At 37.3% G+C, this 15,524-nt stretch overlaps 1 protein-coding gene across 3 annotated transcripts in view; it reads left to right on the top strand.

The window, feature by feature from the left end:
* Positions 1-15,524, top strand: part of ERG (ETS transcription factor ERG) — a 187,453-nt gene that overhangs the window by 104,884 nt on the left and 67,045 nt on the right. The window contains exon 1 of one of the 3 annotated variants that reach the window (XM_067545248.1): positions 5,523-5,628. The exons of the other annotated variants lie outside the window; for them this stretch is intronic. Within the exon in view, the coding sequence (XP_067401349.1) occupies positions 5,611-5,628 (18 nt within the window). The 5' untranslated portion in view covers positions 5,523-5,610. Of the gene's footprint in view, positions 1-5,522; positions 5,629-15,524 lie in introns of those variants that run through there. 3 annotated transcript variants of the gene reach the window in all.

Genomic DNA, 15,524 nt, shown 5'->3' on the forward strand with positions numbered 1-15,524 from the left:
ATTATTCAGCTTGGAAATTTTATGTAGCTTTTCATTTTACATCCAAAGAATGCATGATTAGGAATATTTTCATCTCAATGAATATAGTTATGAAATAGGAAATCACCTGAATTTATAGTCTAATGCATTTCATAAAACATGGGGTGACAGCCAGGACTTACAGGGCCTGGGACAAGATTTTCTGTAAGAGTGGGATCTGACAGGCCTGCATTGCAGGGGCCAGTTAGGGTTGGCAATGGAGTTTGGAGACGTCTAAAAGTTACATGTCAGTTTTGCATTTCCAAGCTATATCCAGAGATTAACAGCAGCAGTTAAAGATGGTGCTGTATATGTGGGCATTATTCCCACTCCCTTCTAAACAGCTGACTAATGAGCCTGAGGGGAAATGCTGTGGTATTACTGCCTCCCTGAAGAGGGCAAAAAGAGCTCATCTCAAGCCTCCTAGTCAGGCTGGGCCCAGGACAACATTCCTGGTTAACCTCCCTGACAGCAGCCTTAATAAGACAGATTGGAGATCTATTTAAAACATATGTGTCACTTCATGTTAAAATGTATATTTCCCACATTCATAATTCCCACATTCATGATTTATAAAACCTAAAGTCTGAAACAATCATACCTGTAGCTTGAAAATCAGTCAGTTTAGGAATGTTTTAACTGTACACTCTATTTGACTGGTTGGATGTGTTTTTAAAATATGTGCAGTCCATATTATGAGACATGTAGGATAAGAAACATTTTTCTCTTTTGAAAATCTCTTTTCCCCATTTAGGCCCCAGTCGTGCAAGTAACTTTGTGTGGTAAGATCCCTGCAGGGCCTGGAGTAACGTGCAAGGTCAGAGCCTTTGTCAAGTGAGGTTTCTGAGTCCCTTATAATAAACAAGAAGTTTAAGTTTAGAAAAGACTGAAGCACTACTCACTCCCTGTGATCCTGACTCAGATGAGCATTTAAGCAGATGCTTATGTCTATCTCTATTCAGAAAAGCACTTATTTACATCCTTAGCTTTAAGCATGTGCTTAGATCCCGTTGAGGTCAAGAGACTTAAGCACATGCTTAAGTGCTTTGCTGTGCTGTGGTTTATAGCTGCAGATTTTAATGTGAATGAAAACTTCAACAGAAGAACTCCCAGACTCACCAGGGAGATAGGGTTCAGAGAGAAATCTGAAGTGGGAATGTTTACTGGTCCTCTCAGTCTTTTCCCATCTAGCACTTTCTTATGTCTTTATTTTATTCATTGACATAAGCTGCCATTATTAAAATCTTTGAACCATAATGTAACAAAACTTATTTTCTTTCTATTTAATCTCCAAAAATGCAGAAAGGAAAAACAATAAAAATGTTTGAATTGTTTTTGTTTTGTATCGGCTGTGACTTGATGGGCCAACATTTTCCTTCTTGTTCAATACCAGTACCTGGCCCTGCAATCAGATCCACTCAGGCAGATCCCTTTGCCAGTGGGGAGTGCTAATGAAGTCAAAGGATTCTGCATAGGCTCAGGACTTTGCCTGTGCTTACTAGCGTGTAAATCAGATTGTAAATTCCTTGGCAAAGGTTTAAATCTTCAAAATACTGAGCTCACGATGGATTCCATAACAAATGTTACAATATAGTAGAACTTGGTAGGATCTAATCTCTGATCTGTTGTGCACACAAAACTCCTGCTGAAATCAACAGAAGGTTTGTGTGAATGAAGAATGTAGGGTGATGCTGGAGAGGGATTATCACTGATGTGTGCTTTTAAATTCTTGTGTGGGAACTTCTTCAGACTCTACCTGTTGGACAGCTGGAACTGCTATTCCAAGCTGAATAATATTTTTAAGCACAAACATAAATTAAGTTATGAAGTTAACTAGAATGGAAGTAACCCAGCTCAAATATTGTACAATGCTTTGAAAATCTCGATAAGAAGGTTCTAATCTTTTGGCTGTCTTGCTCATTGTTTGGAGATGAAAAGAGAGGAAATCAACATCCTACTGAAACACAATTACTGTAAATTGCTTTCTTTTCTTACTGTTCATACTGAAAATGGAAAAGTAACCACTATTTACCTTCTCTGCACAGGCAAAATAATTAAATTAAATTAAATTGACGCAGATTGTAAAAAGATACCATGCAGTACAACTGGACTATACATAAATTACTAGGGCTGTCAATTAATTGCAGTTAATGATGTGAAAACATATTAACAAAAATAGTCATGATTAATAGCACTGTAAAAAGAACAAAAAAAACAAAAGAAATAGTATTTTTCAATTCACCTCATACAAGTCCACTCAGTATTACTTCTAGTTCAGCCAACCGCTTAGACAAACAAGTTTGTTTACATTTACGGAAGAAAATGCTGCCCACTTCTTATTTACAATGTCACCTGAAAGTGAGAGCAAGTGTTTGCATGGCACTGTTGTAGCTGGCGTTGCAAGGTACTTATATGCAAGATACGCTAAACATTTGTATGCCCCTTCATGCTTCAACTTGTAGGCTCTAAAGTTTTACAATGTTTTGTTTCTGACTGCAGTTATGTAAATTAAAAAAAAAATCTACACTTGTAAATTGCACTTTCATGATAAAGAGATTGCTCTACATTACTTGTGAAGTAAACTGAAAAATACCATGTTTTTGTTTATCTTTTTACAGTGCAAATATTTGTAATTAATATAAAATGAGCACTGTACACTTTGTATTCCATGTTATAATTGAACTCAATATATTTGAAAAAATATTTATACATATAAAAATATTTATAATAAATTGATATTCTATTCTTATTGAACAGTGTGATTAAAACTACATTTAATCATGACTTTTTAAAATCTTGCTATTAATTGCAATTAACTTTTTTAATCCTTTGACAGCCATATAAATTACCATAAGCAGACAGTACGTTCTCTTGTCACAATGCTAACTCTGAACTACTCTGAAGTTACCAGTAGGTCATCTTTGCACTGACATTAAGTCATCCCCTCATTCTTTTTGTCACATCTACCAGGTCGCATTGAAGCAAAATATAGTGTCTAGCAGCAGAGAAGTCTGCAAATGAGTAATCAAAGGCGGGTAGGGAATGCTGGAAGGAATATGGGGCTCTGTACGCGTTCCTTAGAGTGAAAGATGGAATCAGAACTAAAGTTATGGGCAGAACTTATCCCTGTGCCAGTGCAGAGCCCAAACCAGACAGGGCGGGTAATGAAGGCTTGTTCAGTCCCTAATTCTTGTTAGGGTAGCCCTCAGGCTCTTAAGGCAGCTAGGGATTAGTCGGGTCACCGGGCCACCCTGGCAAGTCTTCCTCCTACTCCCCTGAACACCAGCCATTTTCCCACAGTGTGGCCTGGAACAAATCCTGCACCATGAATTGGGTCCTATTTTTTACTTGTATAGTGTTGCATGGTGTTGTGAAAAATGTTTACTAATTGCAAAAGGGATAATACTAAGAACATGTCATCAGTTACACAGTGAAGCTTTACGTTCCCTTTGTTTCATAGATGGGAGGGTAGTGGGCAGTGAGAGAGGATGGGCTCATAGGCGTTGTCTATTTGGTTTTCTACTGTCTGGTGTTAAAGTGTGCAGCCACCAAAGAGCTTCTAATCTAATTTCCTGCCACCATTTTGTGTGTGTGTGTGTGTGTTAATTGTGGAGGCATCTAGAGGCCCCAAGCAGACCTCAGGGCCCCATTATGTGAGGCACTATGTGCTCAGGTGACAAAAAGACCATGTACAGTTCTTTTTGTCCTATGAGGCCCTGATCCTGAAATGCCAATTGCCCACTGCAAGATTGGGACCACTCAGCTAATATTCTAATAGTGGGAATGTTTCTTGTTTCACCAAATTATTGTTTTGGATTTAAAATAGCCCTTTGGGAAATCTATTCAGGCCTTTAAAGTATGTCATATGGGCCAAATCTTGCTTCCACCACTCAGCCTGGGAAACCAGGCTCTGCCCTGGAGAGGGCTGAAGTGTCCGGGGAAAAGGAATCCTGTCCCCAGCCCATGGCAGAACAGTGAGGCTACAATAGCTCCCAGGGCCTCATTGCTCACCTTCCACAAAGGTAATGACTGTGGATTAGTGTGGCCACAGAGCCACTAGCTTGCCCCTGCAACACATGCAGGCAACCCAACATAGCCGTGTTCCACAGTGCATGGTTCATGGAGACTCCCTGCCACGTCTCTGAGAATCCTATTTTTCCCTGCACACCAGTTCTACTGCTTCCCTGCATCTGCTACAATGCCTAAAACATCGGGGAAGAGCATATTTTCCCTTGTGTTAGAGGAGAAATCTGTTTCCTAATTACACGGTGACCCTTAATGTCACTAACAAAGGGGAAACTGGCAAAACGATAGTCCCAAAACAAATTTCAACTTTTACATTAAAAAAAAAAAAAAAAAAAAAAAAAGGCACTTCCATAGTTCAGTATTGTCATCCTAAGAATTCAGAAGGCATGAGTCAGGACTCCAAAATACCATGAGATTAACTTAAAAATCATGAGTTTAAAAAGAAATATTATTATTGGGTGCTTATTATTTTTCCTTCTGGTTTTTGAGCCTTTAGGAGTCATGTTTTATAGCTTGAATCTTAAACCATGAAGGCTGGCTAGAAGCATATTTTTTGGGATTTTTTGTTTTGTTTTGTTTTGTTTTTTGAAAGCTGAGATTTTCACATCATGTCTTGACTCCAGGAGCTGGGGCTTTAAGAAGAACATCAAATATTGTGAGACTTGAAGAGCCATCAACACTTTGTCTGCCTGTGTGCTTTTTAACTTTGTCAGTAAAGTATAACTTTTTCATCCTCCCAAGCCCATCCTAAATAAATAAATAAAACTGCCAACAATTCAACACTCATGAACAACCAAGGGGCAGGGATTGTCATTTGTTCGGTCTTCGTACAGCACCTAGCACAAAGGGGTTCTGGGCCATGCTTGGGGCTCCTACACACTGTGATAATATAAATAATAATAGTTAATAACAAAGCAGCATCATGTGCACACTCACTTGAGAGGGGGAATAAATTATGGGCCCCAATTCCTTTGTTTTGTAGCTAAAAATAATACAATAGGTCAGACAGGATATAAACTATCAGTACCTCAGGTAACTAGGCATGAGATTAATGCACAAATTCAGACATGGTGTAAATAGATTAGACTTCACTGATGTCAATGGAGTTGCACCCGCTGAAATGAAGTCTGACATTGGCCCGAATCGGCAAATCCCCGGGGTATAGCTTTTATGAAACCCTGTCAAATTTGGCCCATTTCATCTGACATCTGCATCCTGCTTCAGAGTGGCATGTCACACTAACTGCACATCAGATCACACCTGCCTAAGCAGTCATAGGCAATTGACTTTTTTTGTTTAAAAAAAAAAAATCTGGTAGTCGCATATCATCAAGAAAAACAACATTGTTTTTAGGACCTCTTATCTCTTCGCTCCCAAATATCCTGTTTCTTCGAGCTGCAGTAGCCAGGACCAATAGAAATCTCTTCCTGCCATTGGCTGACTTCATTTCCCAGAGTTAGCACAATCTCATCCGCTCTAAACAACCTCATCAAAACTTCTTTCTGGTCAGAGCGAAGCAATAATTATTATTAACAATTATTAGCGATCAATAATCTTATTCACATTATGGCAAGCACTATTAAGGTAAGAAAGGGGTACATTTTTATTAGTACTTTTTCCAATAATATGTTCTTTGGTTTCCTTTATCAACACAGATAAGTTAGAATTGGGCAACACCCCCACTGCCACAATAGAGGACAACAAGATTTCCTTTGTACTGCCTAGTAAATTTCCTTTTTCCTATTCCAACCATCCGCAAGGCTTAAAAACTTCAAACTCGGGAAAAAATTGGGTTTTTTAAATTCACTGTTCAGTGCTGTGGATTGCATATGCAAAGCCCTTTTATGAGAGCTTCAAATTTTCTTGTAGGTATCATTTCTGACAACTTGGAAGTGTATCTGGACTGCCGTAAGGGGATAGGTTGTTCACTGAAAGAAAGAAAAAAGGGTTCCTCAGAATGCTAAACCTTTGGATACTTTTAAATGCTTCCCATATTGACAGGGACACAAACATTTGCAAATGGAAATGAAGAGACATCAGTTCTTAGTTTTGTGTCATGCAGATGTTACAGATTTGTTTTTGTGGAAATTCTATACTGATATTTGGGATTTTTTTAAAATGTTGTTTTAATGGAGGTGACATTCTGTTTGGTGTGTGTTTTTTATCTTTATTTTTTGGACAATAAAAATCTGTCATTGGTTCATAACTAACTTTTATGAGCAAGCATTATTATAACAGCTGTTTAAAAGACTGTTTTGCTGAGTTTTGCAGGTTTCTTTGTTCGGAGCTGAATAAATCTATCTAATTTTTTCTGTATTATGTTGCAACAGATAGCAGTTACAGATATAGCAATAGCTATGATTAATTGCAGAAGAAAGCTAACTGTAGCTGAATGTCTGGTGATAATGAAACCAGTTTTATATGAAGTGCAAAACTACATGTACAATAAGGACTCTGCATCAGTGTTTTTTTCAGATACGGGATTGAGATATTTAATCGCTTTGAGGTATTATGTAGTTTTATACTTTTCCAATTATGATGAGATATAGTAAATGGTATAGAACAGCAGCAATGGTAGGCCACTAAATAACTGAAGCTGAAGTTTGATTTCTGAATAACTTGTGTTTTGTTGTTTGAATTTGTTAGGTGTTTGATGCTCTTTATGATAAAAAATTTTATAATATGAAAATCTTGCCTGATGTCTATTGAATTGTGAGCATGTGTAAGAATATATCTATAAATGAGTCAGTTCTTAATTCTTTGTAATTAGGGATGCTTTCAAGAGTCTATCTACAGAGATCAAAATCTGAATCTACTTTGCATTGTGGGCCAATATATGTCATATGCTAAGTACCCCGTGCAACAGCTGGGCTCTTGTTGATTCCACTGGCAACTTATGGGCACTCAGCATCTAGCAGGAGACATAGAGCACTTTACAGGATCAGGCACTGTATGAAAATTTTGAGGTTCCTAGAGTCAGCATTTTTGCTGCTAAGAGAAAGTGCTATGTATTAACTTAGCAACGGTGAATTGGCATTTCTTTTAAGCAGGACATCCTCCTGCTGTCAGTGGGAAATTCTGCTTAAAAACCGAAGGCACAATACAGTATAGGGTTTTTCTGGTTATTTATATTACTATATTTTTCTTTAGTATATTTACAGCTAGGTCAATGTTAGCAACTATTATGTTATTATATTACTGCTTTCTAGCACAGTGTTCAGAACAACTAGCTGCATTTTACACAGCAGTACCTTAAATTCAAGCTTCAGTAGAGATAGCAAAGGTCTCCTAAGTGAAATAATATCCAGATTTTTCTACCTCATTTTGGCCAAATCATACAGTGGAGTTCTGCCTGATTAAGGCCTGTAAGATTTTGGCCGTAGTCAGCTGGAAAGGCCTTAGTTTTGAAGCCAGGATTTAATTTATGTCCATGCACAATGTGAATTAACTGTGGAGAAATTATTACACTCTAAACTACAGAAGTATATTTAACATGAAGATAATTTCCAGTCCCAGGAGATTCAACTCTTGTTCTAGGGGTAAAGTAAATAGAGCAGGTATTTGACTGAGAGAGTGATCAGAAATAAACATTTCTGTCTATAGGCTTAACATGTAAAAAGCAACTGTATAATTTCTCACTTTTTTGCCTTTTCAAAATAATGAGCCAGCACCTCTGCTGGTGTAAATCAGTGTAACTCCATTGATCGACTATATTGATTTACACTAACTGAGGATCTGGGCCAAAGACTGAAAGCCTTCTAAATAGTCCAAATAGGATCTAGATGCATATGGGTTTTAGTCACTTCTATGGGAGCCTTACACATTCATCACAGGTGAGAATTTGGCTCAGAATATTCATGTACTAATTTATAACTGAGTAGAAATTGTTATTAATTTATACACACAGAGAGACTGGCTTTCAGTGTAACTCATTGATTCATCATTCTTTAAAATGTCTAAGGCCCCATCCTGCAAACACTTACTACACTTAACTTTAAGTATAGGAGTAGTCCAATTTACTTTATTGGGGTTAGTTGGTATATTTAAAGCTCTTACCATGCATATGAGTGCTTGCAGGATCAAAGGCCTCCATGTCACAATTGTGATATCTTGTGATCCTGTGCACAAGTAATATATGGCTGCGCTCATGAATTTTAGCTTTCTATTATCTCATAATAACTCTCCCCCCGATGATATAGAAAGCAGAATGGCCTGGGATGAGCTGTCAAACTAAATGGCAAAGCTCAGTAGATTCATGAGCTTTTTGCCCGCAAGCCTGAACTAATTTATTCACCATAGTTGATATCTTTGCTGAATGGCTTCTCCAAAGGCTGGAAGAGGCAGCTTAACATTTTCCTTGGAATTTTGAATAAATTATCCCAGTGACATTTATACTTTAGGAATAACTGTACTGGATTAAACCAGTGGTCCATAGAGTCCAGTATTCTGTCTCCAACAGTGGCCAATATCAGCTGCTTTAGTATAGAATAATCTGCCTGCAGAGAAAGTTTCTTCCTAATTCCCATAATTTAGTAGTTGGTTTAAACTCTGAAGCATGAAGGATTATATTTCTAATTTGTTTATTTATGTTATCCATCTAACTGTGGCTGTTCTCATTACCCATATAAATCTCTAAATATTTTTTGGTATCTGAAGGATAAAATGCTCCTTCAGGCAGAGAAGGCCTCCTGACAAGTGGGATAACAGATACTAGGAAGCAGTTTTTCTTCCAGTACAAATTGTAACCTGAAGATGTGTGCAGTGGATGTAGAACACTGTGTACAGAAAATGAGGGCTAAAAAATAAATACACTACCATTGATTGTAGGCTTCTCATCAGCTTAAAAATATCTGAAAGCAAGAGCGTCTATTTTTCTTTCTCAGAATGACATGAAAAAATAATCCAATCTCACCTTGTGGTTGATATAAACATGCTTATTTTGAATTTCTTTTTTCCTATCATTTTTCAGTGATGGAAGAAATATAAAATGCAAAAATGTCTATTTTCAACTGGACTTTTAATTCGACATCCTACAGAAGACCCTGTTATTTTGTTCTCCTTGCCTGCCAGTGCAATTACAGTTATTTTTTATAAGAAAAAGGTATTAAGTGATTAATAATCTACATTTTATAATGGCTTATCAGTTACACTTGTGGATAGTTCTCTTAACCTAATCTACCTCTAAACATATATACAGTCTCCTTTTTATAACTAGTTTCCTTTGTGTGGTTGACTTGGAAGCTATGGTTTGTGAGATAAAGTGTCTGCATATTTGATATAGGAATTTGGAATACTTGAGGTTGCCAGGGTTGGTGTTACAGATTCTGTAGGTCTCCATGGACCATTGGTGTACTGATTAAATCATTGTACATAATAAAAGAAACGGCTTGGACTTCAAGCTACTCTTTATAGAATTGCTACCCTCCTCTCCTCTCTTTGAAAGGCAAAATACTTATTCAAGTATTTTTGAAACTAAGCAAAACTGAAAGCAGTTTCAAACCCTGCTGACATCTTGTGGAAAGCTTTGAGAAAGATTCCGCTTAGAGATGGGTGTGATTACTTTACTGCAAACACAATTTGTACAGTATTGTGTATTTCTGTTCATTGCCTGAAAACAAAATATTAAAAGTTCATTTGTCCTTGTTGCATGTTCCTCATTTGTCCTCAATCCAGCAAAGCACTTGAGGCATGAGCTTGACTGTAAGCAGGTGAATAGCCCCGTTGACTTCCAAGGTACTCACCTGCAGAAAGTTAAGTACATAGCTAAGTGCTTTGCTTAAAGCCTTTTGGCCTGATTCTGTACTCTTTAATTCAGACAAAACTGTCATTGATATAAATTGGAGTTTTGATCAAATGAGGCCTGCAGGATCAGGCCCATAATTATTTCCAGAACAATTACAGTGTCACAAACATAAATTATGACATCCATTAAGGCCATAAGGCAAGCAGAAATAGATGAAATCCTGAAAAACAAAACAAAAACAAAAAAAAGAGGACCAAATTTAGCCCTGTTATAATTCCACTTGATTTATGCTTGCCTATGCCAAGGCTGACTTTGAGCCAAAGATTCTGTTTCTGTATAAATGACTCTATAAGTAAAGAACAAGAGACGAAAAATACCTAGTGGATTTTTTTGTTTGGTTTGGTTTTAACAGAAGCTAAGTTATCTCTAAACAGCATGTTTTTGAAAAAGTTCCATGAGATTTCAACAGGTCTTTGAAGCGGTAATGTTGGTAGAATTAAGCATTTTGAACACATAGGGGATCTCCTGGTGAAAAATGCAGAGACATTTTTAAGAAATCTTAAGGCAAAACAAAAATGTTTATTTTTGAAGTGGCAATTCATAATCCAATAGGAATATATCATGCCGTTCATTAAAAATGATTACTCCACATAATTTAGCTTTTTAAAGCAACTCAGCAGGTTTCTTTAGAAAATCAGTTAAATAGACAGAAAGAAAATTGGCTTATGTCACATTTATCATCATTTTTAGCAAGGTAAAATTAAATAGTGGGGCACACTGGGTCTCATCGAAAGCCCACTGAAGTCAGTGGGAGATTTTCCGTTGACTACAATAGGTTTTGGATCAGACCCACAATTAGCTAATTAAAAAGTAACTTCCTTTTAGATAGAATAGGCTGAGTGATACCTGCAGTTATCTACTGTCAGTAACGAAAAGGTGCATGCTAATGGACTGAGCAAATTGACACATAATCTGTTTATTTTACTGTTGTTGTTGTTTATTTCTAATTTATTTGTTGATCTCTGACTGTGCTCATCGCTGTAAAGAACACAGAAGAGTCCATGAGACTTGCCCCAAGGAGCTTACATGTACAGGCGCTGAATTTTATATCTAAGTATGGGGTGTGTATCTGTGGAGTCAGGACCCAGTTTACAGCATTGTGAATAATCTGTTTTCTGACAGGATAAATGTCTCACCCCCACACAACCATGGGCACTAAGTAGTGTATAAAGAATGCATTAGCCAAACAAATTCAATTGTTTTTTAAATAGATTTTGAAAATCAGTGGCTGGAGAAAAGTTCCAGAGGGGTAGCCATGCTAATCTGTATACAGCAAAAACAACGAGAGTCCTGTAGCACTTTAAAGACTAACAAATTTAATATCTGCAGGCATAAGCTTTCATGGGCTGTAACCCGCTTCGTCAGATGCAAGAAATAGAAATCAAATGGCAGGTAGTAGATATAATGGGTCATCCAGGGCATGGCTCCTTTGAGGAGAAGGGTGACTCTTGACTGGTGTAAATTGGTGTAGTTCCATTGGTTTTGATGGAACTATGACAATTTATACAAGATAAAAATCTGGCTTATTAAGAGCAAAATATACATAGCTTGAGTAAAAGAGATATGATAACAAATTACAAGTATTTGGAGTGTGTAAATTCAAAGAAGGGAGAATAATTATTTAAGATGGTATCAGAGTGTAACTCTTGAAAATGTGGCCATAAAGGACTTTACAACTGTCAGAGAGAGAACGAGAGATAGAGAATCAGCACCAGAGCTGGGAAGAGAACCCAAGAGTCCCAATTCCAGTCCTCTTCCCTAATCATTAGAAACTGCATTCCCTTTAGAAACCACACTCCCATTAGAAAAGGGAAATTTCTCACTTTAATCACCATTTGCAATTTTGTTCAGAGGGAACAGACGATGGCATTTGAGTGCTATTTTGATTAAATACAGTGATATCACATAAGATTTTTTAAAGCCTTGGTCTTTAGAGCTGAAAAACATTTTTTTAAAACTATATGTTTGTTACCTTGATAAACAGTAAAATGCTGCCACAGCAATTACCTTGATGATAAAGGGTCTGTAGACAGATACTTCCTGTGTTCATTTCCTACCCTGATAACTCGCCAAATCAGGGAGTACCAATACAGGAAATTCTTTCAATAGGAACTTCCTAGCTGCTAATATCTAATTTATTAAAAGGAACAAACTACTTAGTGTTCGATATAAAGGTAATTTTCTAGCTGTCACTGTTTCAGTTTAAACCACAGTGCACCAAATTTGTTTACATAAAAACCAGGAATCGCCACTATTGCATATGACTATGAATTTTGTGTTGTTGCATTTGTGGCCCTGTATGTTATGTTTGTAAAGTAATTTTGTTTTGTTTTGTTTTGTTTTGTTTTGTTTGTGCTGTGGTAGAAGTAATACCAAGACTGGGTTTTATTCAGTTTCATAACCTCATGGGTTAGAGATCTTGAATCTTTAAAAACATGTAGACAAAGTTCTTGAAAGTATACTGTAGGGAACAATCTTTCATTGGCAACGAGATGGACTAGAAGCATCTTTTCCTTCCTTGATGTCTGTGATTCTATGTACTCATTTCTTACACAAACACATAGTTTTGTATTAGCCAAAGGCTCATGGGTTCTGTATTAGCCAAAGGCTTCTCCCTGCCCAAGTGGAAATGGGAAGGGGAGCAGTCACATGGAATGCCTTCTGTAGAGCAGGGAATCTATGTATGGGGATGGGTGGGTTGGTGGCAGGCCAGGTAAACTGAATGAGGAACTGAGGAGACTTGAAAGGGATACTCTCTACCTTCCCTATTTATGTGCTTCTGCTACCCAATTAACACATTTAAGCATAGCTAACAGAGGCTTCTCCAATATGTAGACTAGGGCATATTCCAGACATATACTGAGTCATGTATGGTGCTTGTAATCTGCTATGCAAGGTACACTCATTTGAACTAACTAAAATGGAAATTTTGCCTTCTGGGGCAGACATATAAGGCAATAACTGACTTGCAAGTCTGGACTTTAGGTATGAAAAGAGAAACATGGATCAAGGGAAAGAGAAACAAATGCATAAAAACTCAAATGGCAATAGTAATATTTAGGTAACAAGTTTCAGACACATGAATAGAAAGGACAAAGCTTATAGAAACCTGGAGTGATATATCAGTCATATTGAAATCAATGGGAATTTGGCCAGGATTTCACCCCAATTATTCAGGGGTTTGGGATTTAGAATCTGCTCCCTGTCTTTGGACCAGATCCTGATGATTGTTCTGTCAGTAACTCCTTGACTTCCAAGGAATCATTCCAGTTTGCTGCCAGTATAACTGAGATCAGTATTTTAGCCTTTGCCCATAAGGTAAAGCACTATTATACCGCTGGGCTTGCTCTATATCACACACATTGCGGCTCTGTCTTTGAAAAATAGACCCAAGTTCTGTTACCCCTAAACTGCTACCATGATGAGGGACATCATTTTCAGAAGGACAGTTGTTTAAACTGATATTACTTTCTAGAAAGCCTCATGTCATTTTAACTACAGGTCTTAGAGTTAGATGTACAGACCCTTTCAAACATAATACCAACAGATTGGCTGGAGCACAGGTTATTTTGCAGAAGAAGGCAGTCTTCAGAGTTATATTAATCTCAAACCTGCTCACTTCGAGAACATACCTAAATTTCACCAGCCCAAAGGGCAAGAAACTCTAGGTTGTTCCTAAATGTGGGCCTTGCGGAGCACAACGTTGGTGCAATGACACAGTCCATCCTACTAGTAATGTTAAACTAACAGGGATTTAACAGAAGTAAAGTGAGCTAACTCTTGTCAACTTGCAAAGATTTTTGTAGTTGTTAATCTTTGACATACTGACACCAACTTCCCTGATAACTCATATATAGGATATTCCCTAGATACAATAGTTACTGGAAGAGGTCAGAATGATTTCTTTTTGCTAATTAGATCAGCCACCTAAGACAAAAAGGCCAGAGATACAGTTCACACTGTGTCCATATTCCCACTGCTATTTCTTAATTTTTCCTGAGATTTGGAATCAGGGCACTGTTGCTCATATAGTTTTCATGGACTGAAAAATCTGATTGTTTAGTCTACACAGAAGAAAGAAAGAAGAAAGAAAGGGGATCATGTGCCTTTAATGTTGTTTATAACGGTTGGACAGAGCTTGTCAGGTGAAGGTTAATTGCTCTCCAGTTAAAGCAGTTCTCTGCACAGATGGGTTATCAGGGCTGAACACTCGTTACAAGATTAATCTCATTTCCGACAAGACTTCCCTTTCCTTCAACTGATTTTTGCTCAGCCATTGGACCTGTCATCAGCCGTTAAAAGAAGGGTGGATTACCTCTGGGATATTAATGCTTGTGTGCAGCAAAACAATACAAAGTGTGTGTCATATCGGCAGGGAACATCTTTAGGAGACAGCATATTTTAGTGCCGTTACGAAGGTCGAGATTCATAAACAACTGAAACAATCAGGCGTATTTGAACTGATGCTCTTAATGAACACAAACGCAAGCTGATTCATCCAGAGGCGCCTTTTTGCATGTCAGCCCTTTTCCAAGTGTATGATTTTTCAAGTTCCCAAACTGTATCTCTTTGCTGACTTTTCAAATGAACAATTTGATGTTTCTGATATGTGTATAGTCTGTGCTATTGTATTCTATAAAGATTAGTTCAAAATAAGCTTAATCAGTTCTTTTTCTTTTGGGTTTATTTCAGGAGTTCTGATATAACCAAAATAACACAACTTGGCAAAGTCTCTGGTTACCGAGTTTCTTCCATACAGCTTTAGAGTCCGTAAATTCCAAAACAAAAAACAAATATTCAAACCAACAAACAGGGTAGTTCTTGTGTTTCCTCAGAGCTTCCTGTCCTGGCTTCTAATAAGGAAAATCCATCTGTTTAAGGTGCTGAGCCTTTCCATTGACTTCAGTGGGCTTTGGATCAGGCTCATGGTCCTCTGGGTCACTTAAGGCTGTAGATACAGCTAAAAAGAGAGTTCTGAAGAGGGTCTAAAGCATGTTAGTGGTCCTCTTGATGCCTAAAGTTAAGCACATGCTTACATGATCTGCTGTATTAAAGCCTATGGAATTTAAATAAGATGTTTTGATCCCTAAATATTTTTATGGAACTAATAAGACAAAACACTTTTAAGTACAGTGGTGTCTATAATGTGTATGAAAATGGTAATGGAATGGTAGCTAATGTACAGGGGGTTGCAAAATCATATGTACATGATGAGATGAAAATAGTGTTGTTCCCTAACTTGAGTGGGAATATGGGAGTCTTTGATCTGTTTCTGGTAGGTAAGAAGCAAGATCTTGTACTATAACTGGCTCATTCCTAGAAGGTAGGGCTTCTGTGCAATGAAGGTGTAGTTCACATAGCATTAGTAGAGCTTGTCAGACATGTTTTTCCCCTTAAAAAAATGAAACAAAATCAGAATTTTAATCACAAAAATTTCCATTTTGTTGAAAAGCCATTTTTCATCCAGAGAACATTTGATGATTTTTTTTAACCAGCTGTAATGATTAGGTAAAGCATGAGCTATTAAAGTGGGAGCATGTGGTTCATACAGAAATAGATAAAAAGGTACTAAGTTTGGTTGTATCGGTGTCTCTGGTATAGAGATGGAGTTAAGGAATTTCAAACATTTTGTTGTTTTTTCACAAATTTAACCTTAATTTAGGATCTCTAGGCTTTC

The sequence above is a fragment of the Emydura macquarii genome, unplaced genomic scaffold (genome assembly GCF_026122565.2).
Source record: "Emydura macquarii macquarii isolate MOO-44397 ecotype Brisbane River unplaced genomic scaffold, CSIRO-AGI_Emac_v2 contig_1043, whole genome shotgun sequence".
Lineage (NCBI taxonomy): Eukaryota > Metazoa > Chordata > Testudines > Chelidae > Emydura > Emydura macquarii.